The 24965-nt window shown below is 37.5% G+C and overlaps 1 protein-coding gene across 6 annotated transcripts in view; it reads right to left on the bottom strand.

Moving 5' to 3' along the window:
• The window catches only part of LOC126297383 (phosphatidylinositol 4-phosphate 5-kinase type-1 alpha), a gene marked incomplete in the record, with an annotated part of 309051 nt that extends 284187 nt beyond the window's left edge, over positions 1-24864 (bottom strand). For all 6 annotated transcript variants that reach the window (XM_049988111.1, XM_049988110.1, XM_049988114.1 and 3 more), the window contains 2 exon segments: positions 2008-2048; positions 24544-24864. In XM_049988111.1, the coding sequence (XP_049844068.1) occupies positions 2008-2048; positions 24544-24649 (147 nt within the window).
• Between the last annotated feature and the right edge of the window lie 101 nt (positions 24865-24965).

Genomic DNA, 24965 nt, shown 5'->3' with positions numbered 1-24965 from the left:
CAACAGCATCCCATCATCACATCAGGGGATAATGTCTAACATGATAAATGATTCTAGAATGACATTCCCCTTTGGGTGCAGTGTTCCCACATGGAAGTTAAACACTTTAGTTTGTCTAAACTTGTCCATAGAGGGTTTGGGTTACTAGATCTTAGTTTTTGGCAAAATCTAGGGCAACAATCACCATTCAGTGCTTTAAACTTTCAACTAAAGAGTTGGTGCAGTGACTGCTCAGCAATCAGGATGTCGTGGGTTCAAATCACTGTGCACACTTTCTTACCACATTGAAATTTGAAAGTCTTTAACAAAAACTGAAATTTAACTTTACTTTATGAAGTAATTACAGTTCACAGAGAGATTAACAGAACAATACTACAAAAGATATGTGTTATGATTATCCATATTTTCAATAAATGAGGCCTAGTGACCTTAACCCTTTTATTTGAGTTACTTTTGAGTGGACCACAATCATTGTGTCAAGGTACACAGAAATCTGAGGGTCACTGGGTGTAGTCTCTCCTCGACAGAATTCAGTAATAAACTATAATCACAGGAAAACTTCAGTGCTCTTCTCCTGTTGCTGTGCAGATATAATTATTTTTGCCAAAGTCACAGCCATCATGTGTGTGTTGGCTAACAGTAAATGTTGCAGCCAGTTTTATTATAATTGCAACCACAAGTAACATTCATGTAAAATTTGTACATCTACTGTGGAAAATTAACTGCACATAATTGGAACAAAGGGATATTTTCCATACGGTACTTGCCTCTTATGGCAACTGGGGAGGGGGTGGGGGGATTATTGTAACTTGACATGGAATCAAACATCTGCCCCTATACATAGAAAGTTTAGTTAATAACAGAACTTTTTTTGCAGCAGAGCTTTTTATCTTCTTGGGACAGGTTCACAATACAGATATGATTATTTTTGCATAGTATTTAAACAAATAATTCCCCTTCCACATGTTCTCAATGTAATCTGGAAAAAAGGCACACTGCATTTCATTTGTATCAGTGCTGCACTGTACTGAACGGTTGTGATTTTCCACCGCACTTTTTGTGCTGCAAAGTGTGCATATATTTACTGTTCTTTATATGTTCATTTTTCTGCTTCTTCTGTAAGTCATATTTTTATCCTTCCTTAATGTTTCAACATTCATCACATTTATAATATCACCACATGTTGAGACACTAGTACATTTACATACATTTTTAACAAGAGGACAAATGCTCAGAAAAGCAGAATACTCAACAATAGTGGTGTCGTAATAGATTTTTAAGCTGCGCTGCAGAAATTAAGTTGTATGATTAATCTGTCTACATGCAGTACATTGAAAACACAGTTACATGAAAGTAGTATGAATAGTAAACATACAGGATGAGTTAGGAGGAAAGGCATACGTTTTGAGGGGGACAACAGTTGGTGATTCTGAATGAAAACTTCAAATGAACATATGCCCTTTGCTTAACCATATCCGACACACAACTATATGAAAATCTCAGGCGTCAACTCATTTCTTGGCCACCGAAGTCACCCTATTTTACTTCATTAGATTACTTTTAGTGGCATGGCTTAAGAGTGAGGTCTACAGGCACAGACTGGACACATAGGAGGAACCTCTCACTCCTATTTTACATGCATATGCTCAAGTAAATGACTGTATGAATGAGCAACACAGCAGCTGTCTATAGCAGCTGCAAAATGAACTGAAGTCAATAGTGGCCTTTTGGAACATATTTTGAGAGGAAATGAACACAATTAAAATATTAGATCACAATGTTTCATTTACTATTAGCTGCATTTGTCCTCTTCCCCACCGTTATCGTCAGTTTCCTCGGAAGCTGTTGAGAACCGGACATACATTCGTTTTTATTCAGAATCACTAACACTGCCACCTCTTGAAGCATTACCTTTCCTCCTGACTCACCGTGTATATTGTAGAAAGAGAGAGTAAGAAGACAAACAGAACTTGTATTCAGTCAGTAATTTACCAGAAACATACATACCTCAGCTCCCGATGTTCCGGCAACAGCTTCTCCATCTTTACCTGAAACATGGACAAAGGCTTATTCATTGTTATTCTGTAATTTCCCACCATCTTGTGGACCTCTAAATAAATTGGAGTAAGTAAATTAAAGTATGATGATGACAAGGATGTCAAAGAAATCAAATTCTCATTACATACGACATCCATTATAGCATAAAAACACTTGACACACAGATAAGCAAGATGAACAACAGTAACATCTTTGAAGTACCAAATTACAAGAAACTGCCACAGATAACTTAAAACAATCTAGAATTAAAGAATTCACTTTCAAACTGTTTTAGTAATTTGCCTTACATAACACAAACAATGCTTTTAATAACACCACCTGTTATGAAGAATGACAAAAGAACAGAGAAAAACTCATGATTTCTTCACAAGTGATTACAATTGGGAGAGTTGAAAATAAATAAAATCAGAAATAATAAGACAATTGGAGAAAATACATAAGGGAGGAAGGTGGGGGGACCAAATTAGAACTGAAAAAATGATGACTGCATGTAAGTACATAAAAACTAATTGTTGTATGAATGTGTGAAGGTGCAGTTATAAGGGGAAAAAACAAGTAGGAGAAATCTAAGGACAAAATTGAAACAAATACAAGGAAGAAGACGACCAAATGAAGAAGTACACTGAATGTAAAAAAGACTGAAGCACTGTTAGAGTGTAACAAAGTAAGATGGCAATAAGTGAAAGAAAAGGGGCTTATTAATAACAAAGGATAATATGAATGCCCCCCCCCCCCCCCATGAACCTTGCCGTTGGTGGGGAGGCTTGCGTGCCTCAGCGATACAGATGGCCGTACCGTAGGTGCAACCACAACGGAGGGGTATCTGTTGAGAGGCCAGACAAACGTGTGGTTCCTGAAGAGGGGCAGCAGCCTTTTCAGTAGTTGCAGGGGCAACAGTCTGGATGATTGACTGATCTGGCCTTGCAACATTAACCAAAACGGCCTTGCTGTGCTGGTACTGCGAACGGCTGAAAGCAAGGGGAAACTACAGCCGTAATTTTTCCCGAGGACATGCAGCTTTACTGTATGATTAAATGATGATGGCATCCTCTTGGGTAAAATATTCCGGAGGTAAAATAGTCCCCCATTCGGATCTCCGGGCGGGGACTACTCAGGAGGATGTCGTTATCAGGAGAAAGAAAACTGGCGTTCTTCGGATCGGAGCGTGGAATGTCAGATCCCTTAATCGGGCAGGTAGGTTAGAAAATTTAAAAAGGGAAATGGATAGGTTAAAGTTAGATATAGTGGGAATTAGTGAAGTTCGGTGGCAGGAGGAACAAGACTTCTGGTCAGGTGACTACAGGGTTATAAACACAAAATCAAATAGGGGTAATGCAGGAGTAGGTTTAATAATGAATAGGAAAATAGGAATGCGGGTAAGCTACTACAAACAGCATAGTGAACGCATTATTGTGGCCAAGATAGATACGAAGCCCACACCTACTACAGTAGTACAAGTTTATATGCCAACTAGCTCTGCAGATGATGAAGAAATTGAAGAAATGCACGATGAAATAAAAGAAATTATTCAGATAGTGAAGGGAGACGAAAATTTAATAGTAATGGGTGACTGGAATTCGAGTGTAGGAAAAGGGAGAGAAGGAAACATAGTAGGTGAATATGGATTGGGGCTAAGAAATGAAAGAGGAAGCCGCCTAGTAGAATTTTGCACAGAGCACAACTTAATCATAGCTAACACTTGGTTTAAGAATCATGAAAGAAGGTTGTATACGTGGAAGAACCCTGGAGATACTAAAAGGTATCAGATAGATTATATAATGGTAAAACAGAGATTTAGGAACCAGGTTTTAAGTTGTAAGACATTTCCAGGGGCAGATGTGGACTCTGACCACAATCTATTGGTTATGACCTGTAGATTAAAACTGAAGAAACTGCAAAAATGTGAGAAATTAAGGAGATGGGACCTGGATAAACTGAAAGAACCAGAGGTTGTACAGAGTTTCAGAGAGAGCATAAGGGAACAATTGACAGGAATAGGGGAAAGAAATACAGTAGAAGAAGAATGGGTAGCTCTGAGGGATGTAGTAGTGAAGGCAGCAAAGGATAAAGTAGGTACAAAGACGAGGGCTGCTAGAAATCCTTGGGTAACAGAAGAAATATTGAATTTAATTGATGAAAGGAGAAAATATAAAAATGCAGTAAATGAAGCAGGAAAAAAGGAATACAAACGTCTCAAAAATGAGATCGACAGGAAGTGCAAAATGGCTAAACAGGGATGGCTAGAGGACAAATGTAAGGATGTAGAAGCTTATCTCACTAGGGGTAAGATAGATCCTGCCTACAGGAAAATTAAAGAGACCTTTGGAGAGAAGAGAACCACGTGTATGAATATCAAGAGCTCAGATGGCAGCCCAGTTCTAAGCAAAGAAGGGAAGGCAGAAAGGTGGAAGGAGTATATAGAAGGTTTATACAAGGGCGATGTACTTGAGGACAATATTATGGAAATAGAAGAGGATGTAGATGAAGACGAAATGGGAGATATGATACTGCGTGAAGAGTTTGACAGAGCACTGAAAGACCTGAGTCGAAACAAGGCCCCCGGAGTAGACAACATTCCATTAGAACTACTGACGGCCTTGGGAGAGCCAGTCATGACAAAACTCTACCAGCTGGTGAGCAAGATGTATGAGACAGGCGAAATACCCTCAGACTTCAAGAAGAATATAATAATTCCAATCCCAAAGAAAGCAGGTGCTGACAGATGTGAAAATTACCGAACTATCAGTTTAATAAGCCACGGCTGCAAAATACTAACGTGAATTCTTTACAGACGAATGGAAAAACTGGTAGATGCAGACCTCGGGGAGGATCAGTTTGGATTCCGTAGAAATGTTGGAACACGTGAGGCAATACTGACCTTACGACTTATCTTAGAAGAAAGAGTAAGAAAAGGCAAACCTACGTTTCTAGCATTTGTAGACTTAGAGAAAGCTTTTGACAATGTTGACTGGAATACTCTTTTTCAAATTCTAAAGGTGGCAGGGGTAAAATACAGGGAGCGAAAGGCTATTTATAATTTGTACAGAAACCAGATGGCAGTAATAAGAGTCGAGGGGCATGAAAGGGAAGCAGTGGTTGGGAAAGGAGTGAGACAGGGTTGTAGCCTCTCCCCGATGTTATTCAATCTGTATATTGAGCAAGCAGTAAAGGAAACAAAAGAAAAATTTGGAGTAGGTATTAAAATTCATGGAGACGAAGTAAAAACTTTGAGGTTCGCCGATGACATTGTAATTCTGTCAGAGACGGCAAAGGACTTGGAAGAGCAGTTGAACGGAATGGACAGTGTCTTGAAAGGAGGATATAAGATGAACATTAACAAAAGCAAAACGAGGATAATGGAATGTAGTCAAATTAAATCGGGTGATGCTGAGGGAATTAGATTAGGAAATGAGACACTTAAAGTAGTAAAGGAGTTTTGCTATTTAGGAAGTAAAATAACTGATGATGGTCGAAGTAGAGAGGATATAAAATGTAGACTGGCAATGGCAAGGAAAGCGTTTCTGAAGAAGAGAAATTTGTTAACATCGAATATAGATTTATGTATCAGGAAGTCGTTTCTGAAAGTATTTGTTTGGAGTGTAGCCATGTATGGAAGTGAAACATGGACGATAACTAGTTTGGACAAGAAGAGAATAGAAGCTTTCGAAATGTGGTGCTACAGAAGAATACTGAAGATAAGGTGGATAGATCACGTAACTAATGAGGAGGTATTGAATAGGATTGGGGAGAAGAGAAGTTTGTGGCACAACTTGACTAGAAGAAGGGATCGGTTGGTAGGACATGTTTTGAGGCATCAAGGGATCACAAATTTAGCATTGGAGGGCAGCGTGGAGGGCAAAAATCGTAGAGGGAGACCGAGAGATGAGTACACTAAGCAGATTCAGAAGGATGTAGGTTGCAGTAGGTACTGGGAGATGAAGCAGCTTGCACAGGATAGAGTAGCATGGAGAGCTGCATCAAACCAGTCTCAGGACTGAAGACAACAACAACAACAACAACAACAACAACAACAACAATATGAATGAACAGGTTAATCAGGAAATGTACACAAAAAAGATGTCTGCAAATGTAACAGTATTCAAAATTAAAATTCTTCCCATGATACCACCAAAAGCCATTAAAATTGTACAACATTAATATTACGAATTCCAAACATAAGATCCATGACAGTGTATGGCACATTATTCTGCATGGCAGGTTCTGCAGGTTTTCCATACAAAAAACAGTTATATTTTGTACAAGGACAGATATATAAATAGCTGTTAGATAATGATCTGCAATTTTATGATACCCACATATACAGGATAACAAAACGCCAACAATAATACGACTTTTTGAATTAAGTAAAATGTTATTTTGGAAGTGGGTGACATAATCTTTGAACACACAACTGATGACTTATAAATCACAAACAAAAATAACAGAACTGAACAATGAGTATGAATTACTATTTTACCTGAAATTCATAAATTTTAAGAAAGCGTTTGACACGAAATACACATTCAACCTACATTAGTAGCAAGGCTACAAATTTCATTAGATTTCAGCAGGGTAGTACCAAGTTGAGAAATAAATGATGAGGTTGACTGTTCTCCATATTTCTTCATATCTCTACACTGGGGAAAAGAAGGATGCATACATGGTAACAGATCAGCAATCAACTACTTCCATTTTGCTGATGGCATTTTACTCTCAGCTTCTAGAGCAGATAAACTTTAACAACTAATGGAAGAACTTAATAGAGCAAACATGAAAGTAGATCTGAAAATCAGTTATAATTTGACAACTCCAGTTGACCACTGAATGGAAGATGTATGTCTTCTGTTCTATGAAGATGTTACTAATCTTAGTGCTGCTTGACTCATTTATGACCTACTGTACTTTGACAAACCAACTGCAGAACTGTATGTTTGATTTAATAATGCACAAGGATTTTTTGTTAATGCTCCTGATGGAGTGAGTGTAAATATTGATGCCATAATTTATGGATATCTGCTGCATTCATTTAGGGCTTACTGTGATTTGACAAAACAAACCCAGCAAAAATGTACGTTTGGTGTTTAATAACGCACACAGATTTTTTGTTATTGTTCCTGATGGTTTGAGTGTAAACACTGATACCACAATTTATGGACATCCACATTTATATTTTTATGGTATCATTGTGAATGACTTGTGTAGCACCACAAGAGAAGAAAAAACACTCACACAATTAAACAGACTTAGAAGAAATTGAATAATGGGTAGTGATCAATGTGCACAGTAAAACCAATATGCTCTCAGAGTCAAAGAAGGATAAGAAGTAGTGGTGTTGTAAATGTGATTATGAAAACTGCCCCCAAACTGTACATAACATTCTGGAACATGTTTAGATTTTGAGAGGTCTCTTCCTACAGACGATATATCAGGGAGCCTTGGGTATGCAGTCATTACCACACTGTTTAATTGATGCAATCAGTATCATTGCCCATTGTCAAATGACCCTTAACACTGAAATCTTACAACCAGTTAAGTTTTTGAACTTAAAGCCACTGAAGATGACTGGATGAATAGGAAAAGGAATAAAATGAATAATATGATGGACTGAAGAGCTAAATATTAGTTTTCAAAGTTAAGTTTCCAACGCATCTGAACCAGAAACTTTACAGCTCTAACATGTTAGTGATGCAAGGACTTTTGATTTTGCAAAAATGTGAAAATTAACGGTTGCTCAGTGAACAATGGCGAGATGCATTTTGGTAAATAAAAAAAGGACCAGAAAACAGGCTGATACTTAATTATGACTGTAATGAAAATGAAATGCAAATGACATTCAAACACATATAAGATAAATACGGGTGCATGTGGCTGAAGACTATAATGCACAACGAAATTTACAGGAAGCCTTTATCTAGTGGAAATGAAATGGATGATTATGATCCTAACACCAATAAAGAGCTGTGTTTACTGTTCAGCTTCAACCCATATAAATGTGCTGGTATTGACAAAAGTTATGGGAATTCAGGTCCACAGGTCCACCTGTCGTGTAAACAATTGTTTATGCATTAATGCATGCCAGAATTCTTATAATTCAGTTTGCAAACAAGACTGCTGCTAGAGCTTCAAAACCAATATGATAGGTACAAGTATTTTATTTATTGAATCAATCCAGAGGTAAGTTTCATCACCATATCACAGACCCACCAATATCATCATGGTTTCCATCAGAAAAAATTTTTGCATAATTGTGTCTATACACACTCTCAACTCACAATAGTTAACAATGTTTAAGGCATTCAGTATGGATCTGCAACTATCCTCATATTAAACTTTTATTTATTAGTGAAATGAGTATAAATGATTATGTTGTTGTTCATGAAAAATTTCTACCTGTACATTTTTTAAAAAAATTTGTATCCAAACAGATCTTTAGTTTATGTACGATGCCTCATAGCTAATACTACCACCTAAATATATGTAGGAATCTCACTTTGCTAAGCACCCAACTAGTAGCCTAATATCCAGGGTTAAATTTTATCACCTGTTTTAACAATGTGAATGTCACATCTGGCAATTCTCTGTGTGCATGAGATATTACTGGGTCCAACACTGCTCAAATTTCAAATTAAAAATTAGGTTGATCTGTAAACAGCTATATGATCTAGGATCAAGTCAAGACTGACACCATCTTTAATAAAACCATGCATGTTGTTGTTGTTATCACTTCAATCCAACAACTAGTTTGATGCAGCTGTCCATACTAACCTATCCAATTCAAGTCTTACTTGTTAACTGTTGCAATATACGTTCATTCAAACCTGCTTACTGTATTCAGGCCTTTGTCAACAATTTTTAATACACCTGCCCTCCCTCATCTCATCTCCCCCCCCCCCCCCCAAATCAAATTAAGCAATACTTGATACTTCTAGTATCTTCACATTTGGAGGGGGTGTCTCCAATTATATCTGTCTAATAGTGTTCTGTCAACAATAATGGAAGAGAGTAGTAAAAGAAATGATTGTTTTTAATATAAAAATTCCAAAAACTTGGAAGAACAAGAGTATTCTAATTTTTTGACAGTTTTGTGAATCAGAGGAAAACCAATGCAAATGAGACAAACTCATGTAAAGCTGAGGCCACATACAGGCTTACCAATATCATTGATAATTGAGAAATATGACTGGAATATCCTTATGTACATGGAAAAAAGGAACACAGCATGTTATAGGCACAAATGAATACTTGGTTTGTGCAAATAGGAGCCACTGTGACAACCAAGGCGTAACTGGCCTTTAAAAGACTCGTTACAAAATGAGGTAGCAAGCAGAAAAATAGGTAAGAAACTGCAGCCAGAATGACATATGAAGGCTAATAGTATCAAATTAGCTAGGCAGAGCCATGGATTATAAATCACGTTTCTGACAACAGAAAAAAATGAGATATTGCTGGAGCCTAGTACTGCAGTGCTGAAATAAATTAAAATATCTAGTGGAAAAGCTAGATGACTATTAGATGTCATCCCTTGTGTTTAAACCCAACTCTGGAAGTTACTGGATAGTTCCATTCATATATCACGGGCAACAAAATTATTCTTACTGTTATGGAAAATATCCTGTGAACTTTTGGAATTCAAATAACTTTTTTCCTAAAACACTGCACACGTAGTGGTTCAATGAGGATTTGAAAGAAATACAAATTATTGCTACAAAAAACATTGCCTGTCCTGCCCTCTTGCAACTGAATGTTGACACCACATCTCACATTTTCATTATATCTCATGGTGAGAACTGCCAACCTTCCTCAACAACACATGTAGACCAAATATACAACCTGAGGCAACCGTTCTACACTTTTATTGCCTCTAAGCATAGTAACTACATACAAACAAGATCATCGTCTTTTTCTTCAGTCACTGAAACCTGACTTATTCTTATGTGAGTTACTGTTCAAACTTGGTTATGTTAACTAGCAATGAGTTGTTCTAATAATGCAATATCAATTCCATGGAATTTCACATATACTGCAAAATATACATTTGCTTACAATTTTAGAGAAATGCAGATATCACCCAGTTCACCTGAACTGTCCTCAACACCTTATATATTCTGTATTTTTGAATTGTTTGTTTTAATTGTGGTCTTCAGTCTGAAGACTGGTTTATACGACTCTCTATGTTAGTCTACCCTGTGCAAGCCTCTTCATCTTTGAATGACTACTGGAACCTACATCCTTCTGAATCTGCTTACTGTATTATCTCTTTGACTCCCTCTACAAACCCCCCCCTCCCCCCTCGTTCTCCAATAGTAAACTGGTGATGTCTTAATGTTTCAAAATGTGCTCTATCAACCAATCCCTTCTTTTTGTCATGTTCTGACACAAATTTCTTCTCTCTCCAATGCTGTTCAGCACCTTCTCATCAGTTATGTGATCTACCAATCCAATCTTCAGCATTCTTCTATAGCATCACATTAAAAAAAAAACTTCTACTCTCTTATTATCTAACCTGCTTATCATCCACGTTTCACTGCCATACATGGCTACAGTATAGACAAATACCTTCAGAAAAAAAACTTCCTAACACTTAAATCTATGTTCAATGCCATGAAATTTCTCTTCTTTAGATAAGCTCCTTTGTTTGCCATTGCAAGTCTACATTTTATAACCTACTTTGTTCACATTAGTTATTTTGCTGCCCAAATAGCAAAACTCATCTACTACTTTAAATATATCATTTTGTGATCCAAATCTCTCAGCATAACCTGATTTAATTTGGCTACATTCTATTATTCTTTCTTTGTTTTTATTGATGTTCATCTTGTATCCTCCTTACATGATGCTGTCCTTTCTGTTCAACTGCTATTCCACATTCTTTGCTGTCTCTGGCAGAATTACAGTGTCACTGGCAAACCTCAACATTTTTATTTCTTCTCTATGATCAATTCCTATTCCAAATTTTTCTCTGGTGTCCTTTGCTGCTTGATCGGTGTATAGATTGAATAACATTCAGGAAAGGTTACAATCCAGTCTCTCTCTTTTCTCAACCACTGCTACCCTTTCACACACCTCGACACACACAACTGCCATCTGGTTTCTGCGCAAGATGTAAATAGTCTCTCATTTCCTGTATTTTATCGTTGTTACCTTTAGAATTTCAAAGACAGTATTTCAGTCAGCATTGTCAGAAGCTTTCTCTAAGTATCTTCTAAGGCAAGTCACAGGATCTGTATTGCCTCACGTGTTCCTACATTTCTCTGGAATCCGAACTGATCTTCCCTGGAGTTAGTTTCTACCAGTTTTCCCATTCTTCTGTAAAGAAGAATGAACCATGGACCTTGCCATTGATAGGACGGTTTGCATGTCTCAGTGCTACAGATAGCTCCAGCACACCTGTAACCACAATGTAGGGATATCTGTTGAGGGGCCACACAAATGTGTGGTTCCTCTTGGCTAAAATAGTCTCCCATTTGGATCTCATGGTGAGGACTACTAAGCAGGGTGTCATCATCAGGAGAAATAAAATTAGCATACTACGAGTCAGAGCATGGAATGTTAGATCACTTAATTGGGTACATAGGTTAGAAAATTTGGAAAGACAAATGGATGAGTTGAAGTTAGGTATTTCCAGAAGTTGTTAAGGGTATTCGAGAACGGGAAAAGGAACACCACACAAGACAAATGGGTAGCTTCAAGAGATGCAATACTGAAGCAGCAAAAGATCAAATATGTAGAAAGACAAGGCTTAGTAGATGTCCTCAGATATCACGAGAGATATTGAATCTAATCAAAGAAAATAAGAAAATGCAGTTAATGAAGCTGGCAAAAGTGAATACAAATGCCTAAGAAAAAAGTTTATAGGAAGTGCAAAATGGATAAGCAGGAATGGGTGGAGGACATATAAAGGATTTAGAAGCCTACTTCATCAGGGGAAAGACAGAGACCACCTATAGACAAATTAAAGAGGCTTTTGGAGAAGAGGAGAAGCCGGCTTTTGGAAAAGAGAGGCAGCCGTATGAATATCAAGACATCAGATGGAAAACCAGTACTGCAAAGAAGGGAAAGCTGGAAGGTGAAAGAAGTATACAGAAGGCCTATACAAAGGAGATGAACTTGAAGGTAATATTATAGACAGGCAAGAGAACATAGATGAAGATGAGGTGGAGGTATGATACTAAGAGAACAACTTGACCGAGCACTGAAAGACCTTTTAAGTTAAAACAAGGTGCCTGGAGTAGACGATATTCTGTCAAAACTATTGACATCCTAGGGAGAGCAAGTCATGACAAAATTATTCCCCATGGTGTGCAAGATATATGTGACATGCCAAACACTGCCATGTAAGAATTCCAATTCCAAAGAAAGCAGGTGCTGGTAAGTGTGAAGATTATCAAACTATCAGTTTAACAAGCCATGGTTGCAAAATACTAACATGAATTCTTCACTTTATTATGATGATAAATGCTTTATCATTGTGTGATGATTCCTGGATAAACAAAAAGTGACTGAAAATTATCTCATTTTTGGTTCAAAACTAAATTTTGGGACACTTAACAACATACCACCTGTAATTTGCATTACTGCCTTCGTCTAAACAAATATACTCTGATTTTCCTTTTTTTTCCAGAAATAGCTTTAAGAGGGCAATAAACTTGTGTTACCTACTATGCAGTTGTCAGTTTCCATATATTATTTCTGGTCAATTTTCTTTCCTCCTTATTCTACAATTTTAGTATCGAGTCCAATGTTCCCATAGAAGTATTCTATCCCCTCTTCAATTTTTTGTAACACACTTGAACATCATATAGCTCAGGTTTACTTTTTGGTGGGAATCTCAGAAATTAAAGTTCTGGTACTTTAGTACACCAGTGTGTAAAACTTAATGACAAAAGTAACTTTCGCATGACATGTCACTGTCAAGTAACATAGATTGATGAAACTTGTGTCATACATAATTAACTGCAACAGGGTAGTAGAAGAGGTAACTGAAAGAAATACACTATGAGACAAACAGAAATGACACTTTTATTCAAAGACAATAATTTCACTTTAGTCTCCGTGATTCATGACGGACCCCTGGACATTACATATGGTGGGTGCTTCTTAATAAGTATATGTTGTCATCACGGATGGCAATGTGTTTCCCACAGTGTGCTTCCCCACTGGGCACAAGGTTGGTAAGGAGTTCTTGTGGTAGAGCATTCCATTCCTCCACCAACATGGTTGAAAAATGTTGGATGGTTGTTGGTGTATGGGGAAGTACTGTAAATACATCTCCTCAATGCATCTCAGAGGTGCTGAATGGGATTTAAGTCAGGGGAACGGGTGGGCCAGCCCATTTGCCCAATACCCCCTCATTCCAATATTTCATAAGCTCCTCCACCTAAGATGTTTAATGTGGTCACATACCATTTGACATATTCAAGGGACCATCATTAACTGTGGAGACTTCAGTGCAGTTCCTGTCTTTGAATAAAAGTGTCATTTCTCTTGTCTCATTGCTTATTTCTTTCAGTTACCTTCTGTACTATACTGTTTTTCTATGTATGGTCTACATTTCATTGAACTGTTACTTGGCAGTGACACACCATATGAAATTTACTTTTGTCTAAAGTTTTGCAAGGACGTGTATTTGTGATGCCAATTTATAATCTATAGCTGGATTTCACAGGTCCACAAATGTTGACCCTTTTCTTTGGCATAACCATTTCTTCCAATTCCTAGTCGGTATTACAAAAACTTATCACTATAAGTTTACAGCCTAGGAACAAATACTTATACCAATCCAAACAGCCTCAGCTGATGAAGATCTTGATTTTATCAGTATACTTCTAGAGTTCCTCAGCAATCTTTTCAGTTGTGTGAACATGTTACTCTAGTTTTTGGGTCATTCCATGTCAAGTGTCTCAGTTTAGAAGATGCTCCCAGCTCTACGATCTACAATTTGGATGAATTTTGTTCAGTACGTACCTGAGGGTCCTATATGAACTTACGCAAAGTTTCAGGCTCACCTGTAACTTGGCTGAGGTGCTAGAGCCACTTTTGTGAAGACCACATTTACTGGGACCAAAAAGTCGAGAAGAATTCTTCAAGTTTGGCATTCCACTGTTTCTAATGTGTAAGAGCTAGAATTTTGCTTCTGGGTATAGTGGTACAACTTTTTGTGCTCTACACACAAATCATGGAAGTAGAGTTTAGAAAGCAATGCATTTGGCATAATCTCAGTTCAAAGTGGGCAACAAATCACGTTGCTAGAACTTTGTCCCATACTTTAACGAGGCATAAATAGTGGAGAAAGTGTGCTATGGATCTGGTCTTTGGCCCAAACTACTGTCTGTCTGTCTGTGTGTGTGTGTGTGTGTGTGTGTGTGTGTGTGTGTGTGTTTAGTATATCACAAATTTGGGCCTGGCTTGTGTGTTTAATTTCTGGGCTACTGCCCTGTAAATTTGCTAAAAAACATGAATGTATCAAAATATACTCGTGTTTGAAATCATGTGTCTCAAAATGAACACCTACCACATTACATTCATTAACACCACCCAACAGAGCACATATCACTATATTAGAAAAACTTATTTTATTTTTGTGTCTTTTTGGGTAAAGTGCAAAAAATTGTGCCTTAAATTTGAAATTTTGTTGATTATGTCTGCAGTGTTTAAATATTCATTTTCCTTTTTATTGAGCAATTTTAAACTTGTTTATGACAGTTTCAGGCTAAATTTAACCATTTAACTGTACTAGACACTGCTATGTAATTTATGTGAAGCTGAATGCTTATTAATTTTATTTCTTTTCTTTATTTAGGACTTGACAATTTGATTTTAGTGCCTGAAGCATATCAAGTTGTTGCTAAAATGGAAAAACAAGATAAAGTTAATGTATGGAGTTTTGGAAATACTGATTCACCATGCCATTTAATGACATACAGTGGCTTAAAATGACTACAAGCTGTAAAGAAACTTTGCTTAGGAGAACAAGAATTAGTTACTGAACAGAGTGGTTTAAATTCTACTGAAAATGCTGCAACCAATTCGATAAGAAAAACCATACGACATGAAAAAGATTGCGCTCAATCAACATAGAAACAGATGACTTACTAAAAAGGATAACCGTGCCTGATACTAAACCAGGCCAAAAAAATGTGCCCTTACTATAGAAAAGAATTTGATACACTGAAATATTCACAAATGAAAGTCAGATGAAGATGAGGAGACTAATGTTGCTCACAATTTGAATACAAGGTTAACAGCTGTTGAAATATCACCATTAAAATTTCAACAAATTGGTGCAGTGGATACAAAAGGATATGCAAAGCACAAAATACATCAAGCTGAAGGTGCAATTATTATGAAAATTGCAGAAGGGGGAGGACTTGATTCCAGTGAACTGGAGCAACCATCCACAAGCAAGCAATGCTTGACTTGTTCAGATTACAGTCAGCTGATCTAATAATTGAAAGACAAATTACATACATCAAACCATAATGAGAAAATTCAAATTTTGACAATAGTTCCCCAAAGCTGGTATATCAAAAAGACTATGGAAGAATTTTGTGTTTCATAAAGAATGGTAAGGAAGGCTAGAAAGTTAAAAACTGAACAGGGAATATTGGCACAGCCCAAAGGTAAATATAGGAAAAACCTTTCTGAGGCTGTGAAGGCAAGAGCCATTGAACATTTTTACGAAGTAGAGTTTAGTATGATTTGTCCAGGAATAAAGGAATGTATTACTGTTCAGATTAATTGAGAAAAGGTACAAAAATGAAAATACTTATTACTGAGCAACTTAAAATAAGTGTTTATTGCATACTGCAAGAAAAATGGACCTGAAATTGGATTTTCCAAATTTTGTGAATTTACTCAAGAGCACATTGTTATCAGGAGAAAGAAAACTGGCGTTCTATGGATCGGAGCATGGAACGTCAGATCCCTTAATTGGGCAGGTAGGTTAGAAAATTTAAAAAGGGAAATAGATAGGTTAAAGTTAGATATAGAGGGAATTAGTGAAGTTTGGTGGCAGGAGGAAGAAGACTTTTGGTCAGGTGAATGCAGGGTTTTAAATACAAAATCGAATAGGGGTAATGCAGGTAAGCTATTACAAACAGCATAGTGAACGCATTATTGTGGCCAAGATAGACACGAAGCCCATGCCTACTACAGTAGTACAAGTTTATATGCCAACTAGCTCTGCAGATGAAGAAATTGATGAAATGTACGATGAGATAAAAGAAATTATTCAGGTAGTGAAGGGAAATGGAAATTTAATAGTCATGGGTGACTGGAATTCGAGAGTAGGAAAAGGGAGAGAAGGAAACATAGTAGGTGAATATGGATTGGGGGTAAGAAATAAAAGAGGAAGCCGCCTGGTAGAATTTTCCACAGAGCATAACTTAATCATAGCTAACACTTAGTTCAAGAATCATAAAAGAAGGTTGTATACATGGAAGAATCCTGGAGATACTAGAAGGTATCAAACAGATTATATAGTAGTAAGACAGAGATTTAGGAACCAGGTTTTAAACTGTGAGACATTTCCAGGGGCAGATATGGACTCTGACCACAATCTATTGATTATGAAGTGTAGATTAAAACTGAAGGAACTGTAAAAAGGTGGGAATTTAAGAAGATGGGACCTGGATAAACTGACTAAACCAGAGGTTGTACAGAGTTTCAGGGAGAGCATAAGGGAACAATTGATAGAAATGGGGGAAAGAAATACAGCAGAAGAAGAATGGGTAGCTCTGAGGGATGAAGCAGTGAAGACAGCAGAGGATCAAGTAGGTAAAAAGACAAGGGCTAGTAGAAATCCATGGGTAACAGAAGAAATATTGAATTTAATTGATGAAAGGAGAAAATATAAAAACACAGTAAATGAAGCAGGCAAAAAGGAATACAAACGTCTAAAAAATGACATCGACAGGAAGTGCAAAATGGCTTAGGATGTAGAGATTTATCTCACTAAGGGGCAAGATAGATACTGCCTACAAGAAAATTAAAGAGACCTTTTGAGAAAAGAGAACCACTTGTATGAATATCAAGAGCTCAGATGGAAACCTGGTTCTAAGCAAAGAAGGGAAAGCAGAAAGGTGGAAGGAGTATATAGAAGGTCTATACAAGGGTGATGTACTTGACGACAATATCATGGAAATGTAAGAGGATGTAGATGAAGATGAAATGGGAGATACGATACTGCGTGAAGAGTTTGACGGAGCACTGAAAGACCCGAGTCGAAAGAAGGCCCTGGGAGTAAACAACATTCCATTGGGACTACTGACGGTCTTGGGAGAGCCGGTCTTGACAAAACTCTACCATCTGGTGAGCAAGATGTACGAGACAGACGAAATACCCTCAGACTTCAAGAAGAATATAATAATTCCAATCCCAAAGAAAGCAGGTGCTGACAGATGTGAAAATTACCGAACTAGCAGTTTAATAAGTCACAGCTGCAAAATACTGATGCGAGTTCTTTACAGACAAATGGAAAAATAGGTAGAAGCCGACCTCGGGGAAGATCAGTTTGGATTCCGTAGAAATGTTGGAGCACGTGAGGCAATACTGACCCTACGACTTATAGAAAATAGATTAAGGAAAGGCAAACCTATGTTTCTAGCATTTGTAGACTTAGAGAGAGCTTTTGGCAATGTTGACTGGAATACTCTCTTTCAAATTCTGAAGGTGGCAGGGGTAAAATACAGGGAGCAAAAGGCTATTTACAACTTGTAGAGAAACCAGAAGGTAGTTATAAGAGTTGAGGGACATGAAAGGGAAGGGAGTGAGACAGGGTTGTAGCCTATCCCCAATGTTATTGAATCTAACTTGAGCAAGCAGTAAAGGTAACAAAAGAAAAATTCGGAGTAGGTATTAAGATCAATGGAGAAGAAATAAAAATGTTGAGGTTCGCCGATGACATTGTAATTCTGTCAGAGACAGCAAAGGACTTGGAAGAGCAGTTGAACGGAATGGATAGTGTCTTGAAAGGAGGATATAAGATGAACATCAACAAAAGCAAAACGAGGATAATGGAATGTAGTCGAATTAAGTCGGCTGATGCTTACGGAATTAGACTATGAAATGAGACACAAAGTAGCAAAGGAATTTTGCTATTTGGGGAGCAAAATAACTGATGATGGTCGAAGTAGAGAGGATATAAAATGTAGACTGGCAATGGCAAGGAAAGTGTTTCTGAAGAAGAGAAATTTGTTAACATCGAGTATAGATTTAAATGTCAGCAAGCCGTTTCTGAAAGAATTTGTATGGAGTGTAGCCATGTATGGAAGTGAAACATGGACGATAAATAGTTTGGACAAGAAGAGAACAGAAGCTTTTGAAATGTGGTACTACAGAAGAATGCTGAAGATTAGATGGGTAGATCACATTACTAATAATGAGGTATTGAATAGAATTGGGGAGAAGAAGAGTTTGTGGCACAACTTGACAAGAAGAAGGGACCGGTTGGCAGGACATGTTCTGAGGCATCATGGGATCACAAATTCAGCATTGGAGGGCAGTGTGGAGACCAAGAGATGAGTGCACTAAGCAGATTCAGAAGGATGTTGGTTGCAGTAAGTACTGGGAGATGATGAAGCTTGCACAGGATAGGGTAGTATGGAGAGCTGCATCAAACCAGTCTCAGGACTGAAGACAACAACAACAAGTCCTAAGTGGTGTGCAACTGTAGGCACAGCTGGTTCACATTCAGTTTGTCTCTGCACAATACATAAAAATGTGAAACTTGTTTTGGCACATAGCCCAATAAAAGAAGATTACAACATGTTACTGAGCAAAATCGTCTAATTTGGAAACAAAGGATTGCATGCTTCAGCGCTGTGAAGTATGTTAGGAGAGAAGCTCTAAAGGAATATTTAGAAAGTGCTTTTGCAAATACTGATCCTGAGGATACAATTCAGATCAAACAATGGTCTCACACTGACAGAGACTTGGAACCAGAGAAATGACAGTTGAAGAATTCATTGAAGTATTAGTTACAAAACTTTTGGCCATTTCTACTCACCACTACATTGCAAAGCATCAGAGCAAGCCTTTACAATTCACTAAAGAAGGTTTCAAACCAGGAGATTTGATTATATTGATGGATTTCACTGAATATTACTCCTTTATTGTCCAAGAGACAGTTCAATGATTCAATTGGGAAAAATAGTCAAGTTACAATACATCTATTTGTCATTTACTACAAAGATAATGAAGACCTAAACAGCGTCAGCTACTGCATAATCAGCGATTGCCTACGACATGACACAGTCGCAGTGCATGTGTTTTTAATGTACTTTATCAAATTCCTGAAGTGCATTTTTTAAAAAATAAGCACATTCATTATTTTAGTGATGGTTCAGTCACACAGTACAAAAATTTTAAGAGCTTCCTAAATATTTGCCGTCATAAAAAAGATTTTGGCACTACTGCAGAATGGAATTTTTTTGGAACAAGTCATGGGAAAACACCATGTGACAGAATTGGGAGACAGTTAAGCATTTAGGCGTAAGAGATAGCCTTCAGTGCCCAAATGACAACCAAATCTTCACACCAACAGATCTTATAAATTATAGAGGCATCAATCAGTCATCCTTTTTTAGATTTTATTACGCAAATCCAGATTTCAGCTAGTAGCTAGCCATTCTCAATGCACTATTTTCTATTGTCAATGCATGTAAGTCCCTGTTGTTCGGGTGTCAATCACAGTTCTTTGAGTATTGGATTTGCGCAACAAAATCTAAAAAAAGGTCGACTGATTGCTGCACTCATCACATAACAGTCGCTGAGTGCACCCACTTCCCGAATGGAAGGTAACCTGACCAACAGATCTGTTTGAAATAGCCAAAAATGTGCATGACATTGCATTTATCTATATTAAAAAAGAAATTATTGAAGATGCAAAAATTGATCAAGAAAAACGTTTTGAGGATGGATGCACTGTGTCTGGTACAAGCGACCATCACCATTTTGTGCCAATTGGCTGAAAGCGACTTGAGATTCATAGAGTATCAAATGATACATAGTCCTTTATAGAAAATGCTATTACTGACCTACAGCCTGGCCAGTATGTCGCTTGCATTTATGATGGAAAATGGTGGGTAGGAAATATCCGTGAAGTTTCATGTGAAGAAAATGATGCCTTGATTAATTTCATGCCTCCTCACGGAGCTGCTCATCATTTCCTGGCCAGCCAGCAGACACACATGCTGGATTCCAGAACTACAGATAATTGCAGTCACACCAGTTCCAGCTGCTTCAATGATAGGGTGGCAATACAGTTTCCCAGAAGCAATAGTTTTGGACATCAGCAACAAATTTAAAGCATTTAACAACTGAAGAATTCTGCATTATGGCTTAGGAACCACAAAGAGACCCAAACAAGGCTTGGGAACCCGCTAGATACCCACATTCAGGCTTGGGAACCTGCCAAGCTCTCACTTTCAAGCTTGGGAACGTGTAGTAAGGAAATCCACTCGTGGCTGACCTTGCATGGCTATCGGGTGTGGCCCCTTGGCGATGGGGTTACCACTCATTGAGATTGGTAGTGGTGTAGCCACCATGGACCAATGCAGAGATTTTTCTCGAATTACAAAATATTCAATAGTTTAGGAGCAATTTCTGCACCTTACTCAAAGAGACACCAAAATGAAATTAAGTTTTTCTTATAAAATAAATTGCGCTCTGTTGAATGGTTTTAGTGAACGTAATGTGGTAGATGTCCATTTTGACACACATGACTTTAAACATGGATATATTTCATGTTTTTTAGCAAATTTTTAGAATGGTAGCACATTAACTAAACGCACAACCAGGCCCAAATTTTTGATGTACTAAACTCCCAGACAGACATTATTTTGGCAAAAGACCAGGCCCATAGCACACTTTTTCCACTAATTATGCCTCAAAGTATGGGACAAATTTCTCGTGACATGATTTGTTGCCCACTTTCAACTGAGATTATGCCAAATGCTTTACTTTCTGAACTCTACTTCCATAATTTGTGTGTAAAGCACAAAAATTTGTACCACTAAACTCAGAAGCAAGATTCTAGCTCTTTTACATTAGAAACATTGGAATGCCAAACTTGAAGATTTCTCCACGAGTTTTTGGTCTTGGTAAAAGCGGTCTTCACAAAAGTGGCTCCAGCACCTCAACCAAGTTATGGGTAAGCCTGAAACTTTGCATACGTCCATGTAGGATCCTCAGGTACATGCTCTACAAAATTTGTCAAAATTGAAGATGGTTGAGCTGGAAGCCCTAGGACACTTCACGTGGAATGACCCTTTTGCTTTCAAGTGCCATGAAACTCCTCATATGTACTTTCAATAAAATTTTGTAGGCTGTTTGGTTTCCCTGCCTCCCCCTTTTTTTTCATTTTTTTTTTTTTTTGTTAATATAGGTATTTCATTTCGATCTGCATGTTAAGAAGTCACCGACAAAATTGTATCAAATACAGTATTGTCAAATGAAAAATTACCTATATGAAAAGGATCATGGTACTCGATGACCTACTGCAGTTAAATTCTGCACCAGGGCCAGTGACAGTGTTCCTCTATCACTCATAGGTTGGCAATGCAACACCGTCATGTAGACAGTGTGATAATACTTTTACCTAAGCAATTGGGGAGGGGGGGGGGGGGGGGGGGGAGAGAAGGGCACGAAATATCTAGAGACAGAATTGAAACCCTTCTCTTCGTCATCGCTGAGACAAATACCTGACTCCCCCCCCAGTACGGGATGTCACGCATCACGAGGTTATGATTAGGTTGGAATATGACAGTTTCATCCACAAAAATGAAATTAATGATCTTGGTCATCACACAGAGTTAACAGTTTCTTCCAAATAAGCCACAAATAATAAGGTTGCGATTAGGTTGGGACCTAATAGTATAGCCTGAATTACTTTAATAATCCTGACTGACAAAATATTTCCCTGTTTCTCCTGCATATGTTATGGGTTCAGAGACTGTGACATTCTTTCAAAACATGTTGGCTGTTCACTGCTTTCTCATTGGCTTCATACAACCAGCAGCTGACTCAACTTCTTTCATTCTCATCATACAACATGGTGAAAGCAATGGCAACATTGCTGAAGTACACCACTTGGCCCAATTTAAATTTTACCCTCAACTGCTCAGGACTCAACTGGTAAGCTCAAGAGAAAATTTGACTGAGGAAACATTGATTCAAAAATGTTATCTAATATGCATAACCAGTGCTGGCACAACAAATACTCAATTTATTTATTTTGTAAATAAATAGGTTGCACCTCTGTTACAATGTGATTTCAGTCTCCCCCCTTAACATCTTGGTTATGGCAACAAACCCGCGTAGTGTAGCCTGATGTCTAGGTTATGTTGGAAGGCGATAACTGGTTATAAGTTGCTTAAGTCAATAAATGTGAATGCAAAATAAACACTGGGCCAACAGAATTATCTGTTGTGTGCCATATTTAGTGCATTACTTTGTGAATTTGCTTTTTTGTTTGACACAGCTGTATCATTCACATTTTGAAGACATGGTTCCTCTTTATTGATTGTTGTCTTCCAACATTTAGATATGAATATTTTCCATTTTCATGATCAAGTCTTGATTAATGTCAATTTACTACCATATGGGCACACACAAAAAACTTTCATATTAATCTTTTATGTAAATAAAGTTTTAAAGCACATGATGAGAAACAACAAGCTGCTTATAATTATAATAAAATAAATAAAGAGTTAAATATATCATAAATGTCAGAAAAGTAAACAGTGTGACTACACAGTGACAATACACATTTACAAAATGATACAACAACCCGAAAAATGAGAACACAGAAGTTAAATGACTGAAGTAAATAACAATACTGTATATGTATTACATAGATACAGCTACACATCACATTACTGGTAGTAACCTGAAGAACCAAGTGAATCAAATCAGAATTTAACTTTTAAAAGCACACTATTCATTGCCTTCATTTGTAGTAGTTTAATAGAGATCTAGAACATGGTGTCTCTTGGTTTTTCACACATATAAAGTACTGTGAGAAGTTAAAATATAATTTTGTGACAAAACGTCCTTAGACAAGATAGGAACCAAATGATCTACATTTGTAGTCAAGCATAAACCAGTACAGCTGCCAAACATATGAATTATAAAAACTGTATACTCTGGTATTAAAATCTGCAGAAGTGATAGCTTGGTAGGTGGAAATATAAGGAGACCTATCCTCCTAGAATGCTAAATAGGCTCTTTATAGAAATGGTTAAAGAGTGGGATCAGACACATTAATTGTAGAGTGAAAAAGATGTTGCTAAAAAGGGACAAAAAACCAATCGCTAAACAGATACAGTACCATAGGACAACAATACCGAGTTTAGACAATGTGGTGAGATCTTTCACAAACTCATGAAGTATGCATACAGAACATCTGACATGAAAATGACTCCAGAGCTTTGGTTGTTAACAGTTGATAAACAGAAGACTTCCTCAGTATTTGGAGAATCATAAAGTAAGAGAGGGAAAGAAGGACGTAATTGGGAAACAGCTAATTTTCTATACGTCCCAAAATATTTGTTGTGTTGAAAGTATCACTTATAAGAATACACAATTACTGGAACAAATGGCCAAGTATGACAATTTATAATATTTGTCACACCAGGATGACTGTCTATAGGCCTATTGAAAAACAAAATCAAGTGTTTACACACATCAACAAAAATGACAATAAAAAAACTTGACACATTCAAGTAATCTCTCAATGTGTAAAGCAAAACGACTACTGGCCTACTGACAACCACGACATATTTCAGCTTTGCCATGTTGTTGTTGGAAGTAACATTCCTTTAACCAGTGGTTAAGCTGGGTCCGTTACTCATGGAAGTGGGGAGGGGAGGGGGGGGGGGGGGGGTGGAGACATTCGTTTGATGACGAAAGTGCAAATGGCATTTTTCACACACACTCGAGCTAAAAGTGACTGTCGAAAGTGTCATACAGGACACAAATATGTCTCAACGTTATACCTTCTGGCTACTGTACAGAAAAATCAACACACCACCAAAGCATATTACGGTTTCTAGCATAGATTCTGGAAAGCGTTCTAATAATTTCGTATGCATGAAGCTGACACTCAACAAATTACAGTAAATGTCTCTGAATATAAAAAATTACTTCATATAATATGTGAGCGAAGGAAAACTTGTAGGTTCGATTCATGTGATTTATACAAATCTCAAACACACAATGCTGACATAGAACCACTATTACTTTTTGACAAGTTACACGTTGTCACATACATACTACGAACAGGTTTGAAAACTCATTCTGAATGTTCTCACAGTGCCGATGAATGGTTTACTATCCCTGAAACTAATGACACATGTTTACTTAAACAACAATGATTTCCTTCACACACAAGAGCGACAATCATCTGCATACAGCGATACACAAAACGTCAACTGGGCGAACACGCACGGTACATACAATAAAGAAATGTAAATAATGGGTTCTCACCTTCTCCCTCATATTCAGGTCCGAAAACCGCTTTCTTTTTCTCCCCATTCTGCTGGCTTATCGATGGCTCCGCCAGTTCAATTCCATCCTCTGCTACAGTGGCCATTTTACAGGTTTCTACACCGGTTATGATTATTTATAACACATATGACTTGATAACAAAGCACCATTTTTACGATTAACGTGTGTGGATTGTTATTTAACACCCCTAAACTACACACAGAAAAGTTTAAATTTCCAAATAATCCATCTCCCTCATACGGACGCGAGTGAAAACAAGATCTGATTCACATTATCGTTGACAGTGTGCTGTCAACTCAAAGATAATAAGAGCCTCGAAGTTATCCTCCTCATGCAAGGATGTTAGAGTAAACTTGTCGACCTGCGCATGATCACTTCGTGAATCTCTGAAACTGGCCATC

The sequence above is a fragment of the Schistocerca gregaria genome, chromosome X, assembly GCF_023897955.1.
Source record: "Schistocerca gregaria isolate iqSchGreg1 chromosome X, iqSchGreg1.2, whole genome shotgun sequence".
Classification (NCBI taxonomy): Eukaryota; Metazoa; Arthropoda; class Insecta; order Orthoptera; family Acrididae; genus Schistocerca; species Schistocerca gregaria.
The sequence above is the reverse complement of the archived record's forward strand: the minus strand, read 5'-3'. Positions and strand labels throughout refer to the sequence as shown.